General features: G+C 35.4%; 2 protein-coding genes across 9 annotated transcripts; both read left to right on the top strand.

Moving 5' to 3' along the window:
* Window positions 1-4296: 4296 nt before the first annotated feature.
* On the top strand, window positions 4297-10818 carry LOC126380020 (uncharacterized). Of its 2 annotated transcripts, none has more exons than XM_050029101.1 (4): window positions 4297-5198; window positions 5289-5541; window positions 6145-6273; window positions 6966-10818. In XM_050029101.1, the coding sequence occupies exon 4, from the start codon at window positions 9151-9153 to the stop codon at window positions 10603-10605; it is 1455 nt and encodes a 484-aa protein (XP_049885058.1). In that variant the 5' UTR covers window positions 4297-5198; window positions 5289-5541; window positions 6145-6273; window positions 6966-9150; the 3' UTR covers window positions 10606-10818. The 2 variants fall into 2 exon arrangements, with proteins under 2 accessions (XP_049885058.1, XP_049885059.1); XM_050029102.1 differs by having other exon boundaries at window positions 4799-5198.
* A 3832-nt stretch (window positions 10819-14650) lies between these two features.
* On the top strand, window positions 14651-23729 carry LOC126380019 (protein angel homolog 1). 7 transcript variants are annotated; one of them, XM_050029096.1, is made up of 11 exons: window positions 14651-14862; window positions 16161-16246; window positions 16345-16638; window positions 16727-16869; window positions 16953-17110; window positions 17195-17359; window positions 18219-18430; window positions 18511-18600; window positions 19765-19885; window positions 20797-21011; window positions 21436-23729. In XM_050029096.1, exons 3-11 carry the CDS (start codon window positions 16580-16582, stop codon window positions 21587-21589), a joined length of 1317 nt encoding a protein of 438 aa, XP_049885053.1. In that variant the 5' UTR covers window positions 14651-14862; window positions 16161-16246; window positions 16345-16579; the 3' UTR covers window positions 21590-23729. The 7 variants fall into 7 exon arrangements, with proteins under 7 accessions (XP_049885053.1, XP_049885054.1, XP_049885055.1 ...); XM_050029097.1 differs by having other exon boundaries at window positions 16336-16638; XM_050029099.1 differs by having other exon boundaries at window positions 14654-14757.
* The last annotated feature ends 1436 nt before the right edge of the window (window positions 23730-25165 follow it).

The raw sequence follows: 25165 nt of genomic DNA, 5'->3' as shown, positions 1-25165 counted from the left end.
CCCTTTTCACCCTATAAAATTTATTTATTTTCAATTGGAAGGGGAATTTGAATATGATGAGTAGTGCTATTTATTATTTTATTTTTTAATGGATTGTTTTTTGGATCTCATGTAATCAGAGTAAATTCTTGCACAAATTGATGTCAGATTTTTTTCGTGACAATCACCCGCTTTCTTTATCTAGGGCGTCGAGGAATGGAGTAAATGGGTGCATCTGAAATAAGAAACACAAAATAAAAAAATAATAAAGCTCTAAATCGACAGAAACAAATAAACATCCTACAACGCCACACCCATACCTAGTCCATTCTGTTGAGGGAATTATTTTTTTTGTGTTCTATCTGTAGATAAATATGGAAAGTGAAACAACATCAAAATAATTGCCCAAAATAAAATAATAAATAGCACTACTCATCATATTCAAATTCCCCTTCCAATTGAAAATAAATAAATTTTATAGGGTGAAAAGGGGAGGCGATTTAGGCTGAAAAAGGCTAAAATTGCTACCAACTAAAGCTACTAACTTCCAAGGCATATAATTCAATTTAAAAAAAAAGCTGTCATGTTCTATAAGAGCAGTTTCCACAGAGCAATTTTTTTACTATGGAACATTACCGTCTAGTGCGTAGCATCTCTACTTGGTCTGTGGTATAAATATGCTCTTATAAAAGTAATTATAAAATATTAAAATAAACTGTTTCAAATGTGTAAATTTAATTACCTACTGAAATGACTGGACTTTCATTTTATTTTGTATTATATTATATGGCCAGGTTTCAAGACTTAACCCATGTCGGGTGATGGTTTATTAACCAATCTATTATCACATAACCAATCCTTACAAAATCCTTATTAGTCTTGTAAAAATAATATAGAATATTTTCAGTTGCTTGTCTTCGCTGCACTGGCAAATTGTAAAAATAGACAGCGAAATTGTGTTATTCCTGACTTTGGGTCATATGGACTGGGCAATTATGATTTTGGGTTTTTTCTGACAAAAAGAGTCTAGTATGAGGGAATGGTTTGTTAATCAATCCATTATCTACATAACCAATCCTTGTTAATCTACCGGTCAATTTATACAAAAATGTAGAATATCTTCAATTGCCTGTCTTCTCGGGTATTTTCCTGGCTTACGGATTGGGCAACCATATCTGACTTAAGATTTGTATCAAAAATTGTCTTATAACAAATGGTTCTAATTTAATTACCCCACAAAGGATTGTGCACGGGACTGAGTTTATGTATTATTGTAAACGTGAACAGCTGGTAAGCATGGCTCCTGTCCACAAACTTTAAGTCCTGACAAACATTTTGATAAAACAACTTTCAAACCTCCAGACTTTTTTTTATAAACTGTTTATTAGGATATACTAACATACTGTGATAAAAGTTAACGGCTCTTCGTTTGTTCGTACATTTATTTAAACGTATAAAAATAGAATAAAAAAACAAACGAGGTTACTAACAAGCCTGTTTGACACCGTTTCTCTCGCTATATCTTAATAGAGTACATTCCTACTGCGTGTAAACGTAGCACAACCACAAATAATAGATTGATCAATTAACCAATAGGCGACGAGCGCGATCGACCAATAGGAGGAAGTGTACACGGAATATTTGGATGGGCTTTATCACCTTGTGTCGCTTTTGTCCAAGGTGTTAATTCGCAGCCACGGAATGTACGCGATGATAATCCGTGTACATATGGTCACGGAATATTTGGATGTACAATACTCGGTTGGGCTTTATCATGGTCGTGCATTACAGTTTCCCCCCTTTGCCCCTTCTTCCATCTGTCAATTTTTTATTTACTTTTTTTTTGTAACAGTGTGGTGAAAAAAGGGCGGGAACCTTCGAACAAGTTAGGCGGGATTTTTTAAGCTCTCGATTTTAATTTCAATTTTATTTCCAAATTTTGTAGATATTTGCATAATTTGTACATAATTATTTAGTTTAAGTTATTGTATAAATAGTTATTTCATATCTGAATGTAAATATTTATCGTTTGGTAAGTTTTTATAAAAAACCGTAGCAGAGGCGGTCCGCTAAGGACCCGCGCGGCGGGCAAGATGCCTGGCCAGCCGGCAAAGCGGAAGTATTCGGCAACAAAAGGAGGCAAGCAGCAGCCCCAGTCTCGGGATGAACCAGGTGAGGTTGTTGAGCCCGAGTCTTCTGACTCGGACGTTACCGACCCGCCAAGGATCATGGACACGGAGATTGAAGAAGACAAATATGCTCCATACCGAGTGACTGATTATAGTCGCCGGTATCCAGAAGATAGCGCAGCAGGTTATGAATTTGTTGTATTTATCGAAAGTAGCACTGAACAACCGATTGGGACACGAGATATGATGAATTTAAGCACTTGTTTCACCAGAGTAGTCAAAGGCATTAAATATCTCAAAAAAATAAATAAATTTAAAATTGGCGTAGTCTTTGATCGCCCAAATTTAGCAAATGCTTTTTTGGATAACTCTACATTCTTGAGAGACCAAAATTTAAAAGCGACGATACCTGCTGGTACCACTGAAATGACTGGCGTTATCAACTCAGTGCCTACCAGTATGACAAACAAAAAAATATTTAACGAACTGGGTCTAGGTACAAATTGTAAAAAAGTAATCTGTGTACGACGAATTATGAGAAGGGAGAAAGTTGGAGAGTCGTTCCAACTACAACCCACCCAATCGGTCGCAATTACATTTTCAGCGTCGACTTCTTTGCCAGACTATGTTTTTATTAAAATGTGGAGGTTCCCTGTTTTACCCTACATCCCCCCGGTAAAACAGTGTTTCAGATGTTTAAGATATGGTCATTTGGGAAAATTCTGTAAAAACTCTGAAAGATGTTCAATTTGTGGTGACCAGCACAATTTTAAATCGTGCACCTCTTCATCAGACAAAGCTATCTGTGTCCACTGTCAGGGAAATCACTTGTCTATTTCGGGGCAATGTCCTATAAAGAAACAAAAAATAATTGAAAATAAAAATAAAGTTATGCCGACACCTTTTTCAGATTTATTCAGCAATAAAAATAAACACTTTCCATCACTCAGCAAAACAGAAAACAGTCAGGAATTAATAAATTTAATTCTATCTAATAAAAACGCATTAACTTTGCTCACAGAATCTATAATAAAAGTTATTACATTAAACAAAGTAAACAACACAAGTATTAGCTCTCAAATGATAACAGACACAATAAAAGAAACTATTCAGCATAAAAATAAAAATTCTTCAAATTCTCAGCCCAAACAATAAATATAATGCAGTGGAACGCACAGAGTTTGTTAAGTAATAGACATGAATTTGAAAAATTTCTCTTTGATAATAAAATACATATATCTATTATTAGTGAAACTTGGTTTAAATCTTGTACAATTTTTAATATTAAAGGGTACTCCACTGTCCGTAATGATTGCGGCAATGACCACAATGGAGTAGCCATTCTAATTCATAAAAGTCTAGTATTTCGTAAATTAGACACTTTCTTTGATGACTCACTACAAAACGTTGTAGTTCAGGTTCAAATTGATCAAAAATACATATCTATCGCTAGTTTTTACAGTCCAGGTAATTGTAACCCTACCTTTAATAAAGGTAGATTTGACAATTTGATTCGTAGTATTCCAAAACCGTTGATTATAGCAGGCGATTTCAATGCACATCACACCATTTGGGGGTGTGGTAGTATTGATACACGAGGCAGAAGCGTCTTGGACTCCATGGATGAGAATGACTTGGTTCTCTTGAATGACGGACGTGCAACGACAACAGGTACCCTTAGTTGGCGGCCAAATGGCCTTGATTTAACATTGGTTTCCTCATCACTGGCCTTGTCATGTGAATGGCAGGTTATGTCAGATCCCTTAGGTGGTAGCTATCATCTACCCACTTTGACGAAGTATTGTTTTACATCTTCTCCTTCAGTTGCTACAGACTCTTCGGCGAACATCCCGCCTCACGCCAACCTGAAAATGGTAGATTGGGAGCTATATGAGAAACGTGTAAATGAGTTGTTATCCGAATTTCAAATTGATGTTTGTAATTTAATTGAGAGCTATAACAATTTCTGCAATATCATCATTTCTACTATAAATGAATGTGTAGTATGTTCAAGGTCTGGCAGTACTACCAAAGTTAATTCACCCTCAACTTCTCATAATAATAAACATAGAACTAAAAATCGAATCCCTCTAATCTGGTGGAACGAAAAATGTACTAAAACTGTAAATAATTGTAAACAAGCATATTTAGAATTTAAATTAAATCCTTGTGTCGATACTTGTTTATGACCAAGTCAACCATAAATATTTTTATATTATAATAGTTTTTTGGATTGTCTATGGTTAGTTAAGAAAAACTCAATGTTATAAAATGGTGTAAGATTTTTCGTGCCATAAAATAAATATATCGTGATTCTATAAATCGCCTGTTTTTTATGTTGCCCTCATCAAGCTACCGGAAGGACTTTAAAATATATATGTAGGGCACATAAAAATGGTCCTTCGATCCGTAAAATTGTTAAAGTGAAAAGTGCGCCGGTGAATAAATAACTTCGCTGTGACTGTTCGTGTGTATCTATAATACACCTTTAAATACGACGTCGCGGCCAGATTACACCGTGCGTGAAGGCTTTGAGAAGCCATTTGTAGAAGAAAGCCACGACGAGGATTCGAACGTGAAAGAAATTGCTGTCAAGTGTTCGCGTAATATTCGACCGCGGCATTTCATACTCTTCATACAGCGTCCGCCATTTTGCGACGCATCGAGTGCATTTCTTCGTAAGAAAAAGAAAAAAAAGAAGACAGAAAACGTCGTGACGTACTTCCTGTCATTTTTTTAATTTCTATTTTTTTTCCTGCCGGAGTTAGCAGAATTTACTACAGTTGCAGTCATTACCGGTTTTTGGTACGTGTATCGGAACGTTTTCAAGGTGGGTCACAGACAACAGACAGGTGTTCGACCAATCCCGTTGCTTCCGAAGATTCCCGACGATTGCCGACGAGACACGAAGCGCCTACGCCGCGGCCATATTGTCGCGCTGTTTCATTTTCCACTATTTCTACTTGTGAAGGACGCGTGCGCCGCCATTATCATTTTCGTGTAATTATAATTTTTATGGTAAAAGTTAAAGTATTAGTAATAAAAATAACTGCAAATTGTTGTAAAAAGGTTCCTGCATACGACGACACTGTACGTAAGACTTGTTGCATTAAGTATTTACCTGCAATTCATAACGTGGAAATTATTTTTTTACGTACTTGCATTTGTCCTTTTGTATAGGTTTTTACATACAAGATGACGCTGCCGGACGATTCCGACAAGCTTAAAAGGCTTATAAGTGAGCGCGGGTACGTGAAGTCATGTCTTACACGTATAGAACGTTTCTGTGCGTCGGGTTTAGAAACCGCATCACTAGAATTGCTCCAGGAAAAACGTACACGACTCGTCGAGATACTCAAGGAGTACGAGAAATACAACAAGGAAATTCTATTCCTTAATCCAGATGACAAGGAAAACCCGGAAGAGTATGAAAGTAAGTACTATAATTCTATTGCTTCGATCGATCTTGCAATAAAATCGCGTAAACATTGCGCTACAGATCCGCCCAAACCGAATAATTTCGATTTTAAAAAATTACCGCAAATAAATATTAAAACATTTGATGGAAAAAATGTAGTGGACTATACCCCTTTCATCAACATGTTTAAGGCGGTTATACATGCGGATTCCAATTTAAGTTTATGTCAAAAGTTATATTATTTGACCACATTTTTAGCAGGGGAAGCACTTGATTTAATTAAAAACCTGCCACTGACTGACCAAAACTATTTGTCAGCATTAGATCTTCTAGATAAAAGATATAATAACGTGCCAATGATAGTGAACCATCACATTAATACCTTGCTCGACTTACCTGCCTTTAATAAATGCACAGCACAGAATATAAGGTCTCTTATATCCAATGTTAACCTTCATATTGCAGCATTAAAGAACTTAAACTTGCCTGTTGACCAGTGGGACGCTCTGCTTGTTAATATCTTGTCCAGAAAAATTGATGCCTATTCTAACAGGGGTTTTCATTTGGAAAGGGATGAAAAGGAAGTGCCTTCTCTAAAGGAGTTTCTTGAATTTCTAGAAAAGCGAGCGCTTGCCATGGAGAATACCAGCGGTGAGAAAATGTACTCATCCGCAGCTGACTCAGCAGGCACTTCTAAAGGTGGTAAGCCTGGCAAGTCTGCCAGCTTTGTAGCAGCCTCGACTTCATGTAAGTACTGTCAGAAATCACATAAGTTATATGAGTGTGCCTTATTTAAACTCTCTTCTGACAAAGACAAGAGTGAATTGATAAAGAAGAACAACCTGTGTGTGCTTTGCCTTAATTCACATCGTGGGAAATGTACACTGCGCATAAAATGCTCTGCATGCCAGGGCAGGCATAACACGCTTCTGCACATGGTGCAAACTAAACTGACCGAGGCCAGCAATGCTGCTGCTACAATGCCTACTAACACCGATAATAGTGCTGTGGTGATGTCGAGCACCTCCCAAGCGAGAGGCGTGGTGCTGCCTACTGCAGTGGTACGTCTAATCGACAAAAATGGGAAATTTATTCATGCACGAGCTTTATTAGATACAGGCAGTCAAGTGTCTTTTGTCTCTGAAAAGTTAGCCAGTAAAATTGACTGTAATATATCCCCAACTAACCAGATTATTACTGGGGTCATTCAAGGCACTAACATCATGCATAAAAAAGCAGATATTTCTGTTTATTCGTCTATAAACGATTTTAAATTAAATGTGTCATGCCTTGTAACAAAAAACATTACTTGTGAATTGCCACAACAGAGTTTTGACATAAAGGGATTCAATATACCATCTCATGCCCGCCTTGCCGACAAAAGCTTCAATAAAACTGGGGAGATATTGTTGCTTCTAGGAGCCGACGTATTTTTCCAGGTTCTCCAACGCGAGTCGCTGCCGCTAACACCAACGGGGCCCTTCCTGGTTAACACGAGCTTCGGTTATGTTGTCGCAGGCAGCCTGCCTGTATCTGCAGGCCAGGTATCCTCGTCAAACTTTTGTGTAACAGTTCAAGGTAACATTTATGATAACCTTAAATTACAAAATGATCTGCTAGATGATCATAACATTTGTGATAAGTTTAATAACTGCAAATTGCAAAATGATCAGTCAGATAATCTTAATATTTGTATTAATAATAATTGTAATTTACAATATGATCATTTAAATGATCTCAATAACACCATCCCAAAATTCTGGGAATGTGAACAAGTGCCTAATAATTTTAAAGAAGGTACAACTGAACAGCAATTAGCTGAGGAATGTTTTCAGCACTCTGTACAACTTATTGATAAAAAGTTTTATGTGGCACTTCCATTAAAACTTGAATTAGAATATATTGAATTAGGTGACTCATTTTCGCGTGCACTGCAGAGATTTTACAATCTGGAAAAACGGTTTTCTAGGGATGAGAACTTGCATCAGCAGTACAATAAATTCATGAATGAATATATTCAACAGGGACATGCAAAACTTTATGATATTTCAAACTACGATTCTAAAGCTGGAAATGTGTATTATTTACCCCACCATCCTGTTATAAACCCTAATAGTAAAACTACACCTGTTCGAGCTGTCTTTGACGCAAGCATGCTTACTAACAAAAATATTTGCTTAAATGATATCATGTTGAACGGGCCCGTAGTACAAAATGATCTTTTTGACATTTTAACACTGTTTAGGACTTTCAAATTCGTTTTACTTTGTGACATTAAAGCTATGTACCGTGGAATAATGTTGGATAATAAGTATTGCTGCTTGCAAAATATTCTCTGGCGCGAATCACCTCATGATCCCTTGCAGTGTTTGCAACTGCAAACTGTAACTTACGGGTTAAAAAGCTCTGCCTTTCTGGCTACTCGTTGTCTAATCGAGTTAGCTGATAGATATAAGGATCAATATCCTTTAGCTTCATTTGTTCTCAAATATTTAAGCTACGTTGATGACATTCAGTGTGGATCTAATGATCTCTCTGAGCTTCTTGAGATGAAAAGGCAACTTGTAGAGCTTTTAGGATTAGCTAGTTTTTCTTTGCACAAGTGGTGCTCTAATAATAGTAATCTTATTGATGATATACCTGTTGAACTTCACCAGTTAAATAATAAAAATTTTGATAAAACAAACTCTTATGTAAAAACTTTAGGTTTGACTTATAATGTTGACTCTGATACTCTCAATATGCAATGCCCTGTAGTTCAGAGCCAAAAAACCTACACAAAACGGCAAATGTTAAGTTTTGTCAGTAAATTTTTCGACCCATTGGGTCTAGTAGGGCCTATCTTAGTGCAGGCTAAATATTTGATGCAACAAGTCTGGTCGGAAAACTTAAAATGGGATGATGTATTACCTGATAATTTAAATAAAAAGTTTATTGACTTTACAAAAGGTTTAATGCGCATGTCTTGTATTTCTGTGCCTAGGAATATTAACTTACAATCTTGTATAAAAATGGAACTTGTCGGTTATGCAGATGCCTCGAATATTGCTCATGGATGCTGTCTATATTTAAGAGTAATTGGCTTTGATGGTAATGTGATTGTTAATCTTTTATGTTCAAAGTCTCGTATTAACCCTAAAGACAAGAATTTAACCGTTCCTAGACTTGAGCTCAACAGTGCTTTGCTATTAGCCATGTTGACAAGAAAAGTATATGATACTTTATCATTAAAATATAATAATATTAATACACATTTGTAAATAGATTCCAAAATAGTTTTGTCTTGGATTGAAATTGAACCTGTGAAACTCAGTTTATGTTGCTAACAGGGTAGATAAGATTAAACAATTATCAAGTAATTTTCAGTGGCACTATGTAAGCACAACTGAAAACCCAGCTGATTGTCTATCACGTGGTGTTGAGCCAGACCAGCTGAAGGAACATCCATTGTGGTTTCATGGTCCACAATACTTGCATAATGCTGACTATGTGCATTGCATATCACAAGTAAATACTTCAGAAAACGAACTACTTGAAATAAAAAAGCCTTCAGCTTCTTGTAATGTTTGTCATAGAGATAATTATTTTCATGATTTTCTCCATAAATATTCTAATTTGAATAAAATGACCCGTATTATGGCTTATACTAAGCGATTCATATTTAATTGTAAAAAGACTAATGTCAATAAGAAACAAGGTCATTTATGCCCTGATGAGATGACTTTTGCTCTGCATGATTTAATAAAAATTGATCAAAGTAAACATTTTGAAAAAGAATTGAAGGATATTGAGTCTAAAGTTCATTTAAAATCTTCCTTAGGCAGTTTAAGTCCATTTATTGATGGTTATGGACTTCTTAGAGTGGGTGGTCGTTTACAAAACACAAATCTGTCATTTGAACAGAAACACCCCATTATTCTGGCTAAATCTTCAACTTTGACTAAATTAATAATTTACAATGAGCATATAAGGCTTAAGCATGCAGGTCAAAGGTTAACTCTCAGTAGTTTGTACGAGCGATATTGGCTGATCAATGCTAACAGAGAAATAAAGGCTGTGCTACACAAATGTGTAATATGTTTCAGACTTAAGGCCGAATCTTCCAGTCAACTCATGGGATCTCTACCGCTTGATCGTGTTAACGTTACTCGTCCATTCCAAATTGTAGGCACCGATTATGCCGGGCCTTTCAATGTAAAGCAAACTAGAATAAGAAATCCTGTCATAACAAAAGCCTATGTAGTGATTTTTATATGCTTTATTACAAAAGCTATTCACATTGAATTAGCGTCGGATATGACAACTAATACATTTTTGTCATGTTTTAAAAGATTTATAAGTCGTAGAAATAAGCCTACGAAAGTATATTGTGACAATGGAAGTTACTACAAAGGTGCAGATAATGTACTAAGGGAATTGTATAATCTACTGAATTCCACAGGACACCAAAACAAGGTATTAGAATATGGTACCTCTGAAAGGATTACATTCAATTTTATTCCTTCTTATAGCCCAGTATTTGGTGGTCTGTGGGAGGCAGGAGTTAAAAGCGTTAAATACCACATGAAACGTGTAATTGGAAATGCGGTACTCACTTTTGAGGAATTGTACACGGTGCTTGTACAAATTGAAAGTATCTTAAATTCTCGCCCATTGACGCCCTTGTCAAGGGACTGTAATGACATGACTTACCTTACACCTGCACACTTCCTCACTGGTGCTCCGTTCACCTCATATCCAGAATTAAATTTAATGGATGTAAATGTAGGAAAGCTTAGCTTTTGGCGTCAGTGTACGCAAATGCAACAGACGTTTTGGCGTCAGTGGCATAAACAATATTTAGTTATGTTACAGAGCCGTCCTAAATGGCAAAATCAACAGCCAAACTTGCAGAAAGGTACTATGGTACTACTGAGGTCTGATTCTATATCACCGTTAAGTTGGCCTGTTGGACGAATTGTAAATGTCATACCGGGGAGGGATAACTTAGTTAGAGCTTTAGATGTAAAAACAGCTAAGGGGTTCATTGTTAGAACTAGTGTAATGAAAGTTTCGCCATTACCTATAGATTATAATTAAGTTTATTGTTTAAGCATTGTATTTAAAAAATGTTTCTGGTACTATACCTATCTTGTGGCTGTGCCCAATATGTTTATGACCAAGTCAACCATAAATATTTTTATATTATAATAGTTTTTTGGATTGTCTATGGTTAGTTAAGAAAAACTCAATGTTATAAAATGGTGTAAGATTTTTCGTGCCATAAAATAAATATATCGTGATTCTATAAATCGCCTGTTTTTTATGTTGCCCTCATCAAGCTACCGGAAGGACTTTAAAATATATATGTAGGGCACAATACTTTTATTAACTTCAAGCGAGCGCAAGCCCTTAAAAAACGCACATTAAAGCAGGAACGTAAATCGTCATGGGAAAATTTTTGTATATCTATTTCCAGACTAACACCAATGAAACTAATTTGGTCTAAAACTAGGAAATTTAATAAAACCTTTTCAACACACAGTGAGTTTTCTAGTCAAGCCTGGGTATTTCAGTTTTTGCGCAAGTATACTCCTGACACAGCTGAAAAATTGTCTGACAACAATCACTTTAATATATTATTAAGTTCCACGAATTCTTTTCTGGCAACAGTCTTTTCTATTGAAGAATTAAAATCAGCCTTAAGATCTCGTAAGGATACAGCATGTGGCCTGGATTGGGTGTCATACAAAATGCTTAAATTACTAAATCCATCCAGTATGTTATTATTCTTGAATTTACTAAATTATCTGTGGCAAAACGGCTTAATCCCTGAACAATGGAAGACAGATTGTATAGTGCCTATTTTAAAACCAGGAAAGGATAGTAGCCATGCTGATTCATATCGTCCTATAACACTAAGTTCTTGTGTTGGTAAAATAGCTGAACAACTGATTAAACAGCGTTTGGAATTCTTCATTGAAAGCAATAGTATCTTACCAGCTAATCAATTTGGCTTTCGTCGAGGGCGGTCGGCGCGGGAAAGCCTGAGTCACTTTTGTCTGGATGTCCGTGATGCTCTGTCTCGTGATCAGATTTTGGGTTGTATTTTCTTCGATGTTGTTGGCGCTTTTAATAATGTTAATTTGGATATTTTAACAACTGTTCTGTCTTCATTGCAGCTGCCTGGAAAAATAATTAATTGGATATTTAATTTCTTGCATGGTCGAAAAATCTTTATTAAACATGATAATCAGTTAATTGGTCCTAGAAATTCCTTCAAAGGAGTATCTCAAGGTGGGATTTTAAGCCCATTGTTGTTCATACTGTATATTCATAAATTAAATTTAGTTTTAGGCAGTGAAACTCAAAATTTACAATTTGCTGATGACTTGGCTGTGTATTGTTCTGGTACTGAGTTGCCTGATATTCTAGGGAAACTTAATGCTGCTCTCTTAAACTTGCAGACTTATTTTGAAAGTCTTGGTTTAGAGATCAGCACTGACAAAAGTAAAGTAGTTATCTTTTCTAAAAAAATGGTTAAAACGTCAAGTGTTAAACTTTATTATAATAATAGATTGCTGCCTGTTGATAATACAGTTAAGTTTTTGGGTGTTTTATTTCAGCATAATTTTAAGTTTGAAAAATATGTCGATTGCTTAACAACTCGTGCATCCAAATCCTGTAATATATTAAAATCTTTAACTGGTACCTACTGGGGTGCAGATCCCAAAATTTTATTGATTCTTTATAAATCTATTGTAAGGAGTCATTTTGAATATGCTTTTTTTTGCTTTTCTAGTGTAAATAAATTTGTTGAAAAATTAGAAAAGATCCAGAATCGTTGTTTACGAATTATTCTTGGTGCAATGTGCTCCACCCCCATCATATCGATGCAGGTGGAATGTAATGTACCTCCTTTGTTAAGCAGGTTCAAATATCTCATCTTTAAGTTTCTATTGAAAATTTCTTCTATTAAAAATCATCCTTTGCTTCTGAAGTTGCAGTCTTCTTCCTCAAGAATTAGTAGCTCATATTTTGGTTCCCTTGGGCAGCTTCTGCCTGAAATTATAAATTTACAAAAAGATTTTAATTTGTATTCAAGTTCTTTATGGCCTTGCTATGAGAACTCTTTTGATTCTAAATTCTTTCCAATGAAAATTGATATAAATTCATCTTTGAAATGTAAGGAAGAGGTATATTCTTTTTTGAATGGTTGGTCTGATCATCATCAGGTTTATACTGACGGTGCCAAAAATAGCAAATCTGTTTCTGCTGCAATTTATGATGCCCATGCTAAGGGGGGACATGGGTATAAACTGCCTTCATTTGTCAGTAGCTATACAGCTGAATGTTTGGCTATTCTAATAGCTTTAGATTATATTGAGTCTCAGGATGGCAACAAGTGGCTAATAGTTTCAGATTGTATGAGTGTTCTTCAAGCTCTTAATAATCCCAACCTTACTAGTAATACCAACTACATAATCTATGACATAAGGGAAAAATATAAAAATCTGTCAATAAACAATAAAAATATAATATTGACTTGGACACCGTCACACATTGGTGTGGTTGGTAATGAGCAAGCAGACTTTCTTGCCAGATCCATAACAAATAGTTCCCAGTCTCACCCCATTAAAAATGTTTTAGTTCCTGATTCTGACATCGTAGCTATTGTCAGGACAAAGTTGAAAAATGAATTTAATGAAACATGGCAGGAAATTATTCAAACTAAAGGCAAATGGTATGCCGAAATTAATAATAGTTTATCAACACCATGGTTTACAAAAGGTACTCTGTACCCCGGTAGAAAATTTTATTCAATTATATGTCGTCTTAGACTAGGACATTGCCGTTTTAATGCCCACTTAAATAGAATCAAAATTCTCACATCACCTACTTGTGATTTCTGTAACTCTGCTGATCAGACTTTGCAACATCTTTTCTTTGATTGCAGTAGTTTCACTCTTCCCAGATTGCTTCTCATAGACCGCCTCCTGAACATATATCGTACAGCTGAAGAAATCCCGCTCTCCCTTCAGCAACTTCTCAAAAACAGGGACTGTTATAAGCCCCTCTATGAATTTGTTTTAGCAACTTTTGGAGATATTTGATTGTCTAAACATTCTTTCTTTCTTTTTGATTATTGCTTTGAAATACCTTGAATTTGAATATATTTGTGTTCTTTTTTACGTTTTGACTTTCTTTTCTTTTGTGTATCTTTTGTTTTTGTTTCAATGTTGTGTTGACAGATGTCAACCGACATACGTTTTGTTTTGTTTGTTTTAGTGTTTTAGTCTTGGATTTTACCCTTCGTCTTTCTTGATTACTTGTAGTTGTTATTGACTTATGATTTTGTGACTTGGCTTCGGCCTTAATTTTGAAAACAAACTAAGACTTGGCTTCGGCCTTAATTTGGAAAACAATATAAGACATGGTTTCGGCCTTAATTTTGAAAACAAACTAAGACTTGGCTTCGGCCTTAATTTTGAAGACAAACTAAGACTTGGCTTCGGCCTTAATTTTGAAAACAATATAAGACTTGGCTTCGGCCTTAATTTGAAAACAATTAAAGACTTGGCTTCGGCCTTAATTTGAAAACAAACTAAGACTTGGCTTCGGCCTTAATTTGAAAATAATATAAGACTTGGCTTCGGCCTTAATTTTGAAAACAATATAAGACTTGGCTTCGGCCTTAATTTGAAAACAATTAAAGACTTGGCTTCGGCCTTAATTTGAAAACAAATTAAGACTTGGCTTCGGCCTTAATTTGAAAATAATATAAGACTTGGCTTCGGCCTTAATTTTTAAAACAAACTAAGACATGGCTTCGGCCTTAATTCTGAAATCAAACTAAGAATTGGCTTCGGCCTTAATTTTGTAAAAATACGCCAGACTTGGTTTAAACCTTCTATGAATTTTATAACGAAAAATATATAAATAAATATAACACATGACTTGGCTGTATGGGCTATGATCCCTTTGCCTGTCCTACGGACAAAATAACCAAAAAAAAAAAAAAAATGTAACAGTGTGGTAGTGTGTAAGTATAATATTAGAGGTACTAGCTACAAGCTACATGATATTCACATTTCACGCTTGATATTCAAAAACTACGCATCACTGTTTATAAAAAAAAATACCTCTCAGATACCATAGAGCCACGGACCTTCATCCGTCACTCACGTTTGTCTCAGATCCATTCATCACAATATAATACATTTTTCTGTTCAAGTTCTGTTTCTATGAGAGGTCGGTGGGTCAACAAAGATGAATTTTAGTAGATAGATTTTATATAACATCATGGTTTTTGCTCTTTGTTTTTCAAATAAATAAAATGGCTTTCTTTGAATGCATGTAAGTTCATTTTGATTGTTACTATAGACCTTCGATAACTATTTGGTTATCAAACAGAACTCGAGTAAATTCTTTATTAAGTCTTATTTTATTTTATTATCTTCTATATTTGTCGGATATAGATGTTATTGTTACATAATACCTCTAATTTTACCTATTTTACATCAAGGCAAGGAAAATTTTGGCGGGAGGCGTGAATGAAATTTTGTATTGCTGATTTAGTAAAATATAACTATACCTACTTTGGAGACATAAAAATAGAACAAATTATGTGAATTCTAATTTTTATATTATTCAGTGAGTTATTATACAAAATAACTCTATAGTTAAGCAATAAAATACAAATCTATGTAGGTATAACTAAAATTATATTACACTTAATTACTTTATGAATTTAGAAAATAGATGTTTATAGACAAATCTTGATAGCATCCATCCTTATCACTTGCTTATCACATTTGCAGTGTAAATGTTGTCTTTGATTGATATAAAAAACATTATTAAACATACCTACCTATTTAACATAAAAGTACATTGCTGCATTACTAAACTTTGCTGGGACATTCGTCATATGGCTTAGATTCACATTAAACACATCACACATTTGTAAATGGGTAACAAATACTTTAAAATGGCTTCCTGCATGTACAAGCGTACATGTGTGTATTTTTCATCATTTCACATTGGGATGTGATTAATGGCTGCAATGGTTTATGCAGATCAAAACTATTTTGTTTTATGCACAGAATTGGATCAGATAAGGATATAGGCCTTATTACACTACCCAACCTATTGGGCCCAATGCATCAAGTGTAGGTATAAAATGTATGGCAAAATTATGGCCCCATGCACCCTATGTACTATTACACTGCCCAATCTCGACACATTTGACCTGATGCATTATATTGAATGGCTAGGAGAAAAGCCCAAGCTGTTGTATGGAAAGCTAGAGTGAACAGTATTTTACTAATTGAGTGTGTTCCACTTTAGTCTAATTTAACAAAAACCGTCTACCTACTTTGGAAGAAAAAAAATATGATTATATTTTTAATTAAGAGACTTAGTGTCAGCAGTTATCAGTCTTATGAATTTCTGATCGAAATCTGGGCGTTAAGCACAATTATTTTGATCTATTAAGCCAATTGTTTTATTCAAAGTAGGTAAATCAAAATTAACCCAGTGGTTAGTTGATTCAGTAATCAACAAAATACCATCCACATTTTATATGTAATGTAATGTTGTAAAGGTACCTACTTCTGAAATTATCACTTGTTATTTATATTGCTTTTTTGTTTTAGGAAACAACATTGAAGAGCAAAATCCATGCAACATATTTCAAAAGTATTTCTTATGCTCATGGAGATGTTGAAAATATTTAATGCATGTGTGTAGACTCTTATCGTTAGTCTAGTGATAATAATAATTATGCTAAGTATTTTATATATTTAAAGATATGCTGAAATTGACCAACAGTTTTTGCAGATATCTCAAGTTCACATGTGAGAATAGACATTATAACAGGGCACATGTGAAAACTTTCTCACATTTGACAAACCCAAGACACACATGTCATAATTTAGAGAATCATCCACATCCCTCTTTTGCTACACCATTTATTGATACTGGCCAACAATTAAGATTTTATGCAAATATAAAAAAAAGATTTTATCTCAAAAGACTAAATAAAAGTTCTAATGAATCAAAAAAATCCAAGCAAATGAGTGAGTCACTGCAGCCTACTCTGAATCATGTTAGCTATGGAGGACAATTTGAAATGTAAGCATTGTTCATATATTTGAAATTCATGCATTATTGTAGAATGTAAAACATTGAAAAGGCACTATAAGCAATGTATTATTTCCAGTACATCAGAAGGTAGCAGCCCTGGTAGGTGGAAAAAACCACTGGGTGATTCTGGGTCTACAGCTAATAAAAAGGAACCCTGTCCCATACCACCAAATTTTCGTGTTTGGGAACAAATCCTGAAGAAACCTGACGCCAGTGATGGTTTGTCTACTGAGATTGTGTTACAGTTTTGTTTTTCTTATGGTTCATTGATTAAATCTAATGTATGATATATTCATTTTAAGGAAATTCCTTCAAGTTTAAGATATTATCGTACAACGTGTTGGCTCAGTACTTACTGGAGTGTCACCCATATTTGTACACAGATTGTGTCCCACATAATCTCACATGGAAAGTTAGAGCTGCAAGACTATACGATGAAATTGTAAAGCTAGCACCAGATGTAAGAGATTTTCTGTTTATTGTTCATAATTATAATACAAATAATATATTTGAAACTCCCTATAATTTTTTTTTGTATTTTCAGATATTATGCTTACAAGAAGTACAAGCTTCGCATCTAAATTCCTTTTATTCAAAGTTTGAAAAAATCGGATATTATGGAGTATTCAAACAAAAAACGGGTCACCGACATGATGGTTGTGCTATCTACTTCAAGCAGTCGCTATTTGACTTGTGGGACCAGGTCACTGTAAGTTTTCCTTTATTTCTTTACCTGTTCTTGGTTGCTGTTGCTGCTGCAACTCCTGCTAGTCAACTTTGCACCTCGCACCGATGACGTTATAAGTTTAGTATAGTATGTCCACATTGCCTCGGTACCATCATACAAAAATCACGTCTCGACGCTACGTCCAAAGTTGGTTCGCAAATAGTACCTAAGAGTTGCGATGTAGATCAGAATTACATGGCGAAATATAAGTATTTCTAAAGCGATTTTCGTGTCTTTCAAATGCTTATTGCGAAATATTAAAAATGAAGCATATTATTGCGCATAACAGGATTGTATATATAGCTATGTTACTTTAGCCGAAACAGCGATTTCATTTTTGTGTGAGGTTTTTGAATCTTTAAAGTTGGTTCGCATCTATTCTCACTTTTTCAACTTTAGGTGTAATACGAGTATAGCTTTGATACATTGTTGTATAATCGTATAATAGGTGTAATTAATGTGGAAAATAATTAAAAACCCACTATTTTACTGCTCTGTAAGATAATTTTAACGACTGTTATCTAAAGCGTTAGTTAATGGTAACGATGATATGGACAAGAAATGCAGTGTACTGGCAATGCGAGGTAGTAATACCTATATTGGCCAGGAAATTCCACCCGGTGTTCAGATCAAGTTTAGCTGACCCTTTTCATGGCTTACTGTCGGACGTTGTACAGGAATATTTTCTGTACCCACTATACGAACCTCGCGCATTTTGTAAGGGGTATAACTATGACGTATAATATTTAGTTCGCCAATATGCTGTAGTGCATTTGGGATGTATTGCACTTTCGTTGTAATGAAAGGTGTAGGTTGCTATTTTGATGTCGTATTATTGCAGGTTGAATACTATCAGCCGGCGTTACCAATTTTGAACCGCGATAACATCGGCGTGATGGTGAAATTGATGCCCAGGAATTACTACGGGCCGCCTATAGTAATCGCCACAACACACCTCTTGTACAATCCGCAAAGGACAGACGTGAGGTTGGCGCAAATACAGTTGCTTCTAGCAGAATTAGACAGATTTGCTTTCTACAACGATGGACGAGAGTATGTAAACGGTTTTACAATATTGTTTTTTGGTTTTAGTTACATTTGAGTTAAGTCATAATTTAGCTACTGTTTTTCAGAACGGGTCACTTGCCTATAATTTTAACTGGAGACTTCAATTCGACTCCCGACAGTGCAGTCATAAAGCTTTTAGATAGGGGACGTGTCAGGTAATAATGCATTGCGTTGTAAATAATTTTGATACGTATTATTTTATAGCAACTTAAAGGAGCTGTGGTAGCTGGAAGAACGCTTGACTCTTACTGTCAGGTCGCGGGTTCGAATCCCAGTACTGGCCTAAAAAAAATCGAATGTTTTCGAATGCGTTTGGTTCATAAATGATTATCATTTGTCTAGCGGTGAAGTAAAACATCGTAAGGAAACCCATATTTCCGAGAGATATGTTTCGGACGTATGTGCCCCAAGGCCCCAACCTTATTGGGCTGGTTATCCCTTCTACATACATGAGATTCTACATGGGACTTAAACATACTTGACTCAGGAGTGGGTATATTGGACACCTATACCTATCCCTTCGGGGAAACAGGCGTAATGCTATGATGTTATGTTATACCAGTCAATTCTTTAGGTTGAGTAAACGAACTCGGTGAAAACGGGACAACGCTATGGAGATAATGATGATCGTCCCGGGCCTAATTTTAAGACAATGACAAATGCACATTCAATTATCTGTATACAAAGAACAAGTAATCCAATGCGATACATCACATAATTTCTGAGATTTTTGCGATGAACTGCGTTGCCACCGCGCAGGCTCGTGCTCAAACGCTAGCAGTGTTCTTTTTTAATTATTTTAAGTTTCCACTTGATACCACCTCAGAATCAGGGTCTGAATCATCCCTCAGTTTTCGTTACGACATCACTAACACCCTGTATATTTACATATATTAGCTATAACATAATATAAGATAACAAATACTTTGTTGCACATATAATGCAAAGCAAAAGAGAAATGAAACGAGTAGAATAGGCGGCCTTATTGCTAAGAAGGAATCTCTTCCAGATAAACTTCGGGTATAGGAGTCATAATGAGACATTGCGGCAGAGGAATACTTGTACCTACATATAAAAATAAGATTCTACGATATATATATATACACTTACGAGTATATAAACTATATAATAATAATATACATATATAGTAAAATAAATATCAATAGTTAAACTACTACATGTACTATGGAAGAAAAGAGTAGATAGATTATAAAGATTAAGAAAAACAAATTGAAAAAGTTACATGTATCTAACTTCCCTCGTTTAATATACCTAATTATATTTAAATAATGAATACTTGAATGTGATATCTATTTCAGTACAAGGCCATTTCGGGATACATCTGACTGGAAGAACATAGGAGTAACAGACAATTGTCAGCATTTATCTGTTTATCTTAACAGACAGCAAGGTCGAGTGACTGACTTTTGCATGACAAAGGTATTTATTTCAACCACGGAATAAAAGAAAGAGGTTATAAAGGCCAAGGGAGCAGGCCACGCGCGGTATACAAGTATTAGCAAATAGTTCATACTTCAACTTTACACTTCACAAATTCGCAAAATTTACGACCCACGGAGCTCCGCGGAAATATGTTAAAAGGTCATCTTGTGTATTAGAACCTTCAAGGAAAAAAGCCAAATATCGACTATCCTGCAAGGAGATTTGTCCTTATCACAGGAAAGCTGAAAACCTTAGTATGATCGGCTATTTATGAAAATAAAAACTTATGTATGCAGTATCTTACGAAAAGTAATGATAAATTGCAGCCTATCACATAAAATATATTTACATTGTCGGTAAAGTAGACATGGAATCTGTAAAGCAGTAGAGCTATTGTAGTTATCTGTTTGCAAGAATAGTAGTGAAAGAGAGTGGGGTTGAAGCAGCGATAGAGGGGCTCTTCTCTTACAAAATGCGCGTTAGGGCCTTTCCAACCTCATTCTTCTATTCCTACTAATGGGGTGTCATAATTTGGGATAGGGGTTATCTTTTTTTTTGTTTATACAGGGTGTTTTTGACATCGTAACGAATACTGAGAGGGATGATTCAGACCATGATTCTGAGTCGATATCAAGTGGAATTTCCTGTCGGATAATACATGTTTTTTTTATTATTTTCATTTCCATACTTTTGCAACGGAAAATTCCACTTGATATTAACTCAGAATCATGGTCTGAATCAACCCTTTCAGTATTCGTTACGATATCACTAACACTCTGTATAGTTCGTTCATATGCGCCGCCGTTTGCTATAATCCGCCAGATGAGACCACCGGCCCTACGTCAGAAAAGTTCGATCCCCAAGCAGCAGTAAAAGTGCGGTAAATTTTATTTGTATTTTTTTCACAGATTCACAATACAGACTACCGAGAAAGCACCCCGGGGCCGAGTGACTTATGCCGTGTGTCCCCCAACCACAATGCATACAGCGAACTTTTCAACAGTGGGCTAGTCAGCCACTCTCTCAACCTTAAATCCACTTACAATAAATATAAACCCGACGGCTGCCAAGAAGCTACTACGTTCCAGGATTTTTGGATAACTGTCGACTATATTTATTTCAGGTAATTTTATTGCTATTAAAGATATCTTTCACTATCTTTATCACTGTTTAGGGATTATATTCCTAACAATTCCTTGTTGCGTTTACCCTCGTAACCAGATGAAACGGAGAAGGGCCCATCAGCGGTCTACGAGTAAATGTTTCAGTTTCTGACAGATATCAATCCCGGGATCCCGCACCTATTTCAGTCCCAATAATCCCGGGATAATTTTCGTTAAACCCGGGATTTTCAGGATTATACAATATTAGGATTATTTCACTTCACTTCACTTTTTAAAGTTTATGGCTGCATCGTTTAGAAACGATGATTCTGCCAACGTCAAGGAAAGGATTATTTCATATTTTTATGCAATGACATTTGGTAGGCACTATGTAATTTTATGTCATAACGTCGTTAATAAAAAGTCCGATTTTTCTAATTTCAGCTATTGCAGTACTTTGAAGCTTGTAGAGCGTCTCCGCCTTCCTACGGCTGATGAATGTGATACCCTGGGCAAGTTACCCAACGACGCTTACGGTTCCGATCATCTCGCATTAGCTGCTGTCTTTGAATTAAAGTCACGCAAGTCCTCTTTATAAATTCTCTCTATGTAGTTAGTCTTCCGCTATATACGATTAGGTAAAGATACAGTTTAATGGCAACCTGACGGAGTAGATAGTCAGATCCGAAATTACCTTATTGTATATTTCAAGTTTTATTGATTCATTAGTGCGTCTAAAACTAATAATATTAATATTGTAATAGCGTGTGGTAACATATAACGGAAAGGTGTACTAAAGATTAGACAAATATAGCTGATTACGGGTCGTGGTACGTGAAATAAGGATCTAAAATTATTTTCGTTACTATAGAAGGTAGAATAAATAGAATTATAGCCCATCTACGATAGGATTTTTATACTACATCTAATCGGAAAATGCCTTTTACCTTTTTTGAAAAAGGGGAAGTTATACAAATAAAAGGGAAGAGAAAGTGTATGAAAAACTAAATTTACCTCCATCTTTTTGCTTTTTATTTTTTTGACAACATCATTAGAAGCTTACCTTAAGAGGTTTTATATACAAGTCTCGCCATATTGTTCTTAATATGAAATTAATTGAGTATAAACAAACGTTATTTTCCTTGTAGATGTAGTATAAAGCACTAGGTATCACTCGGGAGAAAGTACAATTCCCAACTTGTGTGTAAGAAGCTCAAACTACACTCTCGTTGGTATTCGGTCACTTTCTTCCCTTGGTGAACAGTGTACTTACTATTATATTTGTAATAAAGTTCTAAACCTGTACATTGCGATGAATAACTTAAATGTTCGCACCCAAAACATGATGATACGTATTATAATTATGTATAATTTATTATGTATTATACAGAGGGGCCCAAAGGTTCACTTTCAAAATGAAACATTAGAATGAGGGACTCATTGGCTACCAGAAGCATCTCCCCCTCCCATTTATGATCAGCGAATATTTTAGGTTTAGAAGATATGATCTATTTTGTACCTTTTTCAACATTTTCTCATCATTATTTTGTCGCCATTTCTTTCTTAATAATAATTTTAAGAAAGTGGACCACTAGATAAAAAATTTTGCCGAATCAAAGATAAAAAAACTTATTCGAAGTCAAAGTGAGAATTTGATCAAAATTGTTACCATTGCTGAAACCTCGCCGAAGAATAATAAACACATGAGGTTGTCATGAACCCTGAAAGTATTTCTAATGACTGCTCCATTTAAGAGGCTTTTAGAAACTTAATAAAAGTAACTTCTAATAGGGGCAAAAAACGAAGTAATTGGCCCTCAAAGATTGGAAGTCAGAGATATTTGAATTAATATTTGATGTTATATGTATTAATAATCGCTGAACATGGGGGGTTTCTGTTAGCAAATGATCTGTCTAATTTTTTATTTTGAACATGAACCTCTGGGTCACCCTGTATACGCCTGTTTTATAAACGAGTAATGTGGTTTTGTCATACCTACAGGTTTCTCGTTAATAATATAGTGTTACCTTGACAGAAATACCTATATATCTTATAATATTTACAACAAAAGGATTAAAACTGAGCATTCTACGTTGCCTTATAGCAAAATAGTACACATTTAAATGCCGAACTGATAGTATTCATACATTATATTCAATCAGCAATCATAATTGTTCTAGTATTATCGAATTGTTAGGTATCGGAACTAACTGCAGCTTACGTAACTAATTAATAATCCGCTGTTGCAAAGGTGCTTTCTGTCTTACTATATTGACAATCCAATAGCCTTCTTTATTTAAAATTTTGTGTATAAATTATAACAGTAATAACAAGTAACTTTTGTTTATAGGCAATAATATGTGCGATAGGGCACATAAGTATGACATTGAGGCCGTTGGTATTAGATTTGTATAATATGTACATAAATGCGAGTTGACTGCGTTAATTGTTGCCTAATAGGTTATCAATTGTTGCTTAATAGGTTGTGTCGTGTAGCAACCACATAGACAACGTCCGCAAGTGGATCAGTATATTCAATTTAGTAATACATTCAAAGATTTTCTTACGTCGTTGACAGTATAACTGAGCGGCGCGACTAATTTAATCGCGATATTCTTAGATTTTCCATTTTAATTATATTCATGTATAGAGAAGAAATAATTGTTTATGTTTAATTGTGTCCTACATTAATATATATTTTGGTATAATTTTGGAAATACAATGATGATGAAACATAATATTGCTATATCAATTATTGTGGTTTGACATTTAGAGTACCTTCAAAGTAACTAATAAGTACATACACACCTACATAGGTATATTTAATCACGTCAGAATCCTCATTAGGGTGAGCAGCGCAACAAGTTATCAATAAGACAACCCGTAGCCGCTCCTGATATTCGTTCCAAGATAGATATAATCATCACCTCTCTAGCGTTATCCCATTTTTCACGGTGTCCGCTTACCTAACCTGACGATTTGACAGGTCCGGTTTTTTACAGAAGCGACTGCCTGACTGACCTTCCAACCCGCGAAGGGTAAACTATCCCAATATAGGCTAGGTCACGTACCTTTGAAATACATTTCTCGGGAATGTGGGTCTCCTCACGATGTTTTCCTTCACCCTGCAATCTCAAATTAAAGAGTTAAGCGCTCTACCGACTGGGCTACCACGGCTACTCCGAGATAGATATAATAAACTACACTATCATAAGTACAAACTGTGCGAAGTAACTGGACACTTTACTGGCAATGTAAACCTACCTTTCTTAATCTTGTTAATCTGCACGTTTGCCCTTACGCTCCAAGTACAAGATACGTAATAGGCGCGAGAAGTTAGTCTCACAGTTTGTAGCGATAGTCGTCATAATGGATATTTCGATATTCGTGTAGAGATCGCAATACCTCTGTTTTCAAGAGATGTACATATTAAAACAGGTGCCTTTAATTAATACGTGGGGGTTAAAAGACCACATCGAAGCAATTCATCTAAAAAAGTAACCTTGTAATTTGACATTGCGCATATGTGTTATATATAAAAGTAAGTGCGCAGTGCAAACAGATGTGGCCTGGTGCTAAGGTATTCTTATATCCTATCTCATTTATGGTACAGGTGCATCATAGGTAACTTACGATTGCTGAAGACTTCATGACTATAATGCCTTTTCATAAGAAAATATCATCATATTTTTTTTTAATTGGTGCATTACATAGGTCGAAAGCCTGAGGCCGTGCGTTAAACCGCTTTATTTCAAACAGTAGAACAAGCCCGCCCGCTCGAACACGTGCAGTAAGTACGCCTGTTCCGTGCGCCCGCCGATAGCCGCGCGTGTGATCACCGGGCGGTGCTCAGAGTATTTCGAAACTAACACGCAAGCGAGCGTGCCCTCGTGCGAGACGCTCCACGGAATTCCACCGTAGTCGCCGGCTGTAGCTAAAATAACAGATACGCTTATAATACATATGTTATGTTACATGGGTGCCTATACAGGACCGTCCATAGTTTGACTCTGACATAGTAAATATACATACTTAGTGGTTATGAAATCTATGGACCACCTCGTATATTTAATTTGAAGCTTAAAGGTAAGAGGTCTAGTCGGTTACCTACGAAATAAAACATCATTTTCACTTTATTGAATCATTTATACAATTTTCGATTTACAACTTATAC

Source organism: Pectinophora gossypiella, chromosome Z, assembly GCF_024362695.1.
Source record: "Pectinophora gossypiella chromosome Z, ilPecGoss1.1, whole genome shotgun sequence".
Taxonomy (NCBI): domain Eukaryota; kingdom Metazoa; phylum Arthropoda; class Insecta; order Lepidoptera; family Gelechiidae; genus Pectinophora; species Pectinophora gossypiella.
Note: the sequence above shows the minus strand (reverse complement) of the source record. Positions and strands in the feature narration are given on the sequence as shown.

Excerpts from the sequence above, each read along its gene's own strand:
- LOC126380020 (XM_050029101.1), top strand. The coding sequence starts at position 9,151 with ATGACCCGTATTATGGCTTATACTAAGCGATTCATATTTAATTGTAAA.
- LOC126380019 (XM_050029093.1), top strand. The coding sequence starts at position 16,316 with ATGCTGAAATTGACCAACAGTTTTTGCAGATATCTCAAGTTCACATGT. Across the intron at positions 16,639-16,726 it reads TATGGAGGACAATTTGAAAT|TACATCAGAAGGTAGCAGCC; the intron begins GTAAGCATTGTT and ends TATTATTTCCAG. Across the intron at positions 16,870-16,952 it reads GAAACCTGACGCCAGTGATG|GAAATTCCTTCAAGTTTAAG; the intron begins GTTTGTCTACTG and ends ATTCATTTTAAG.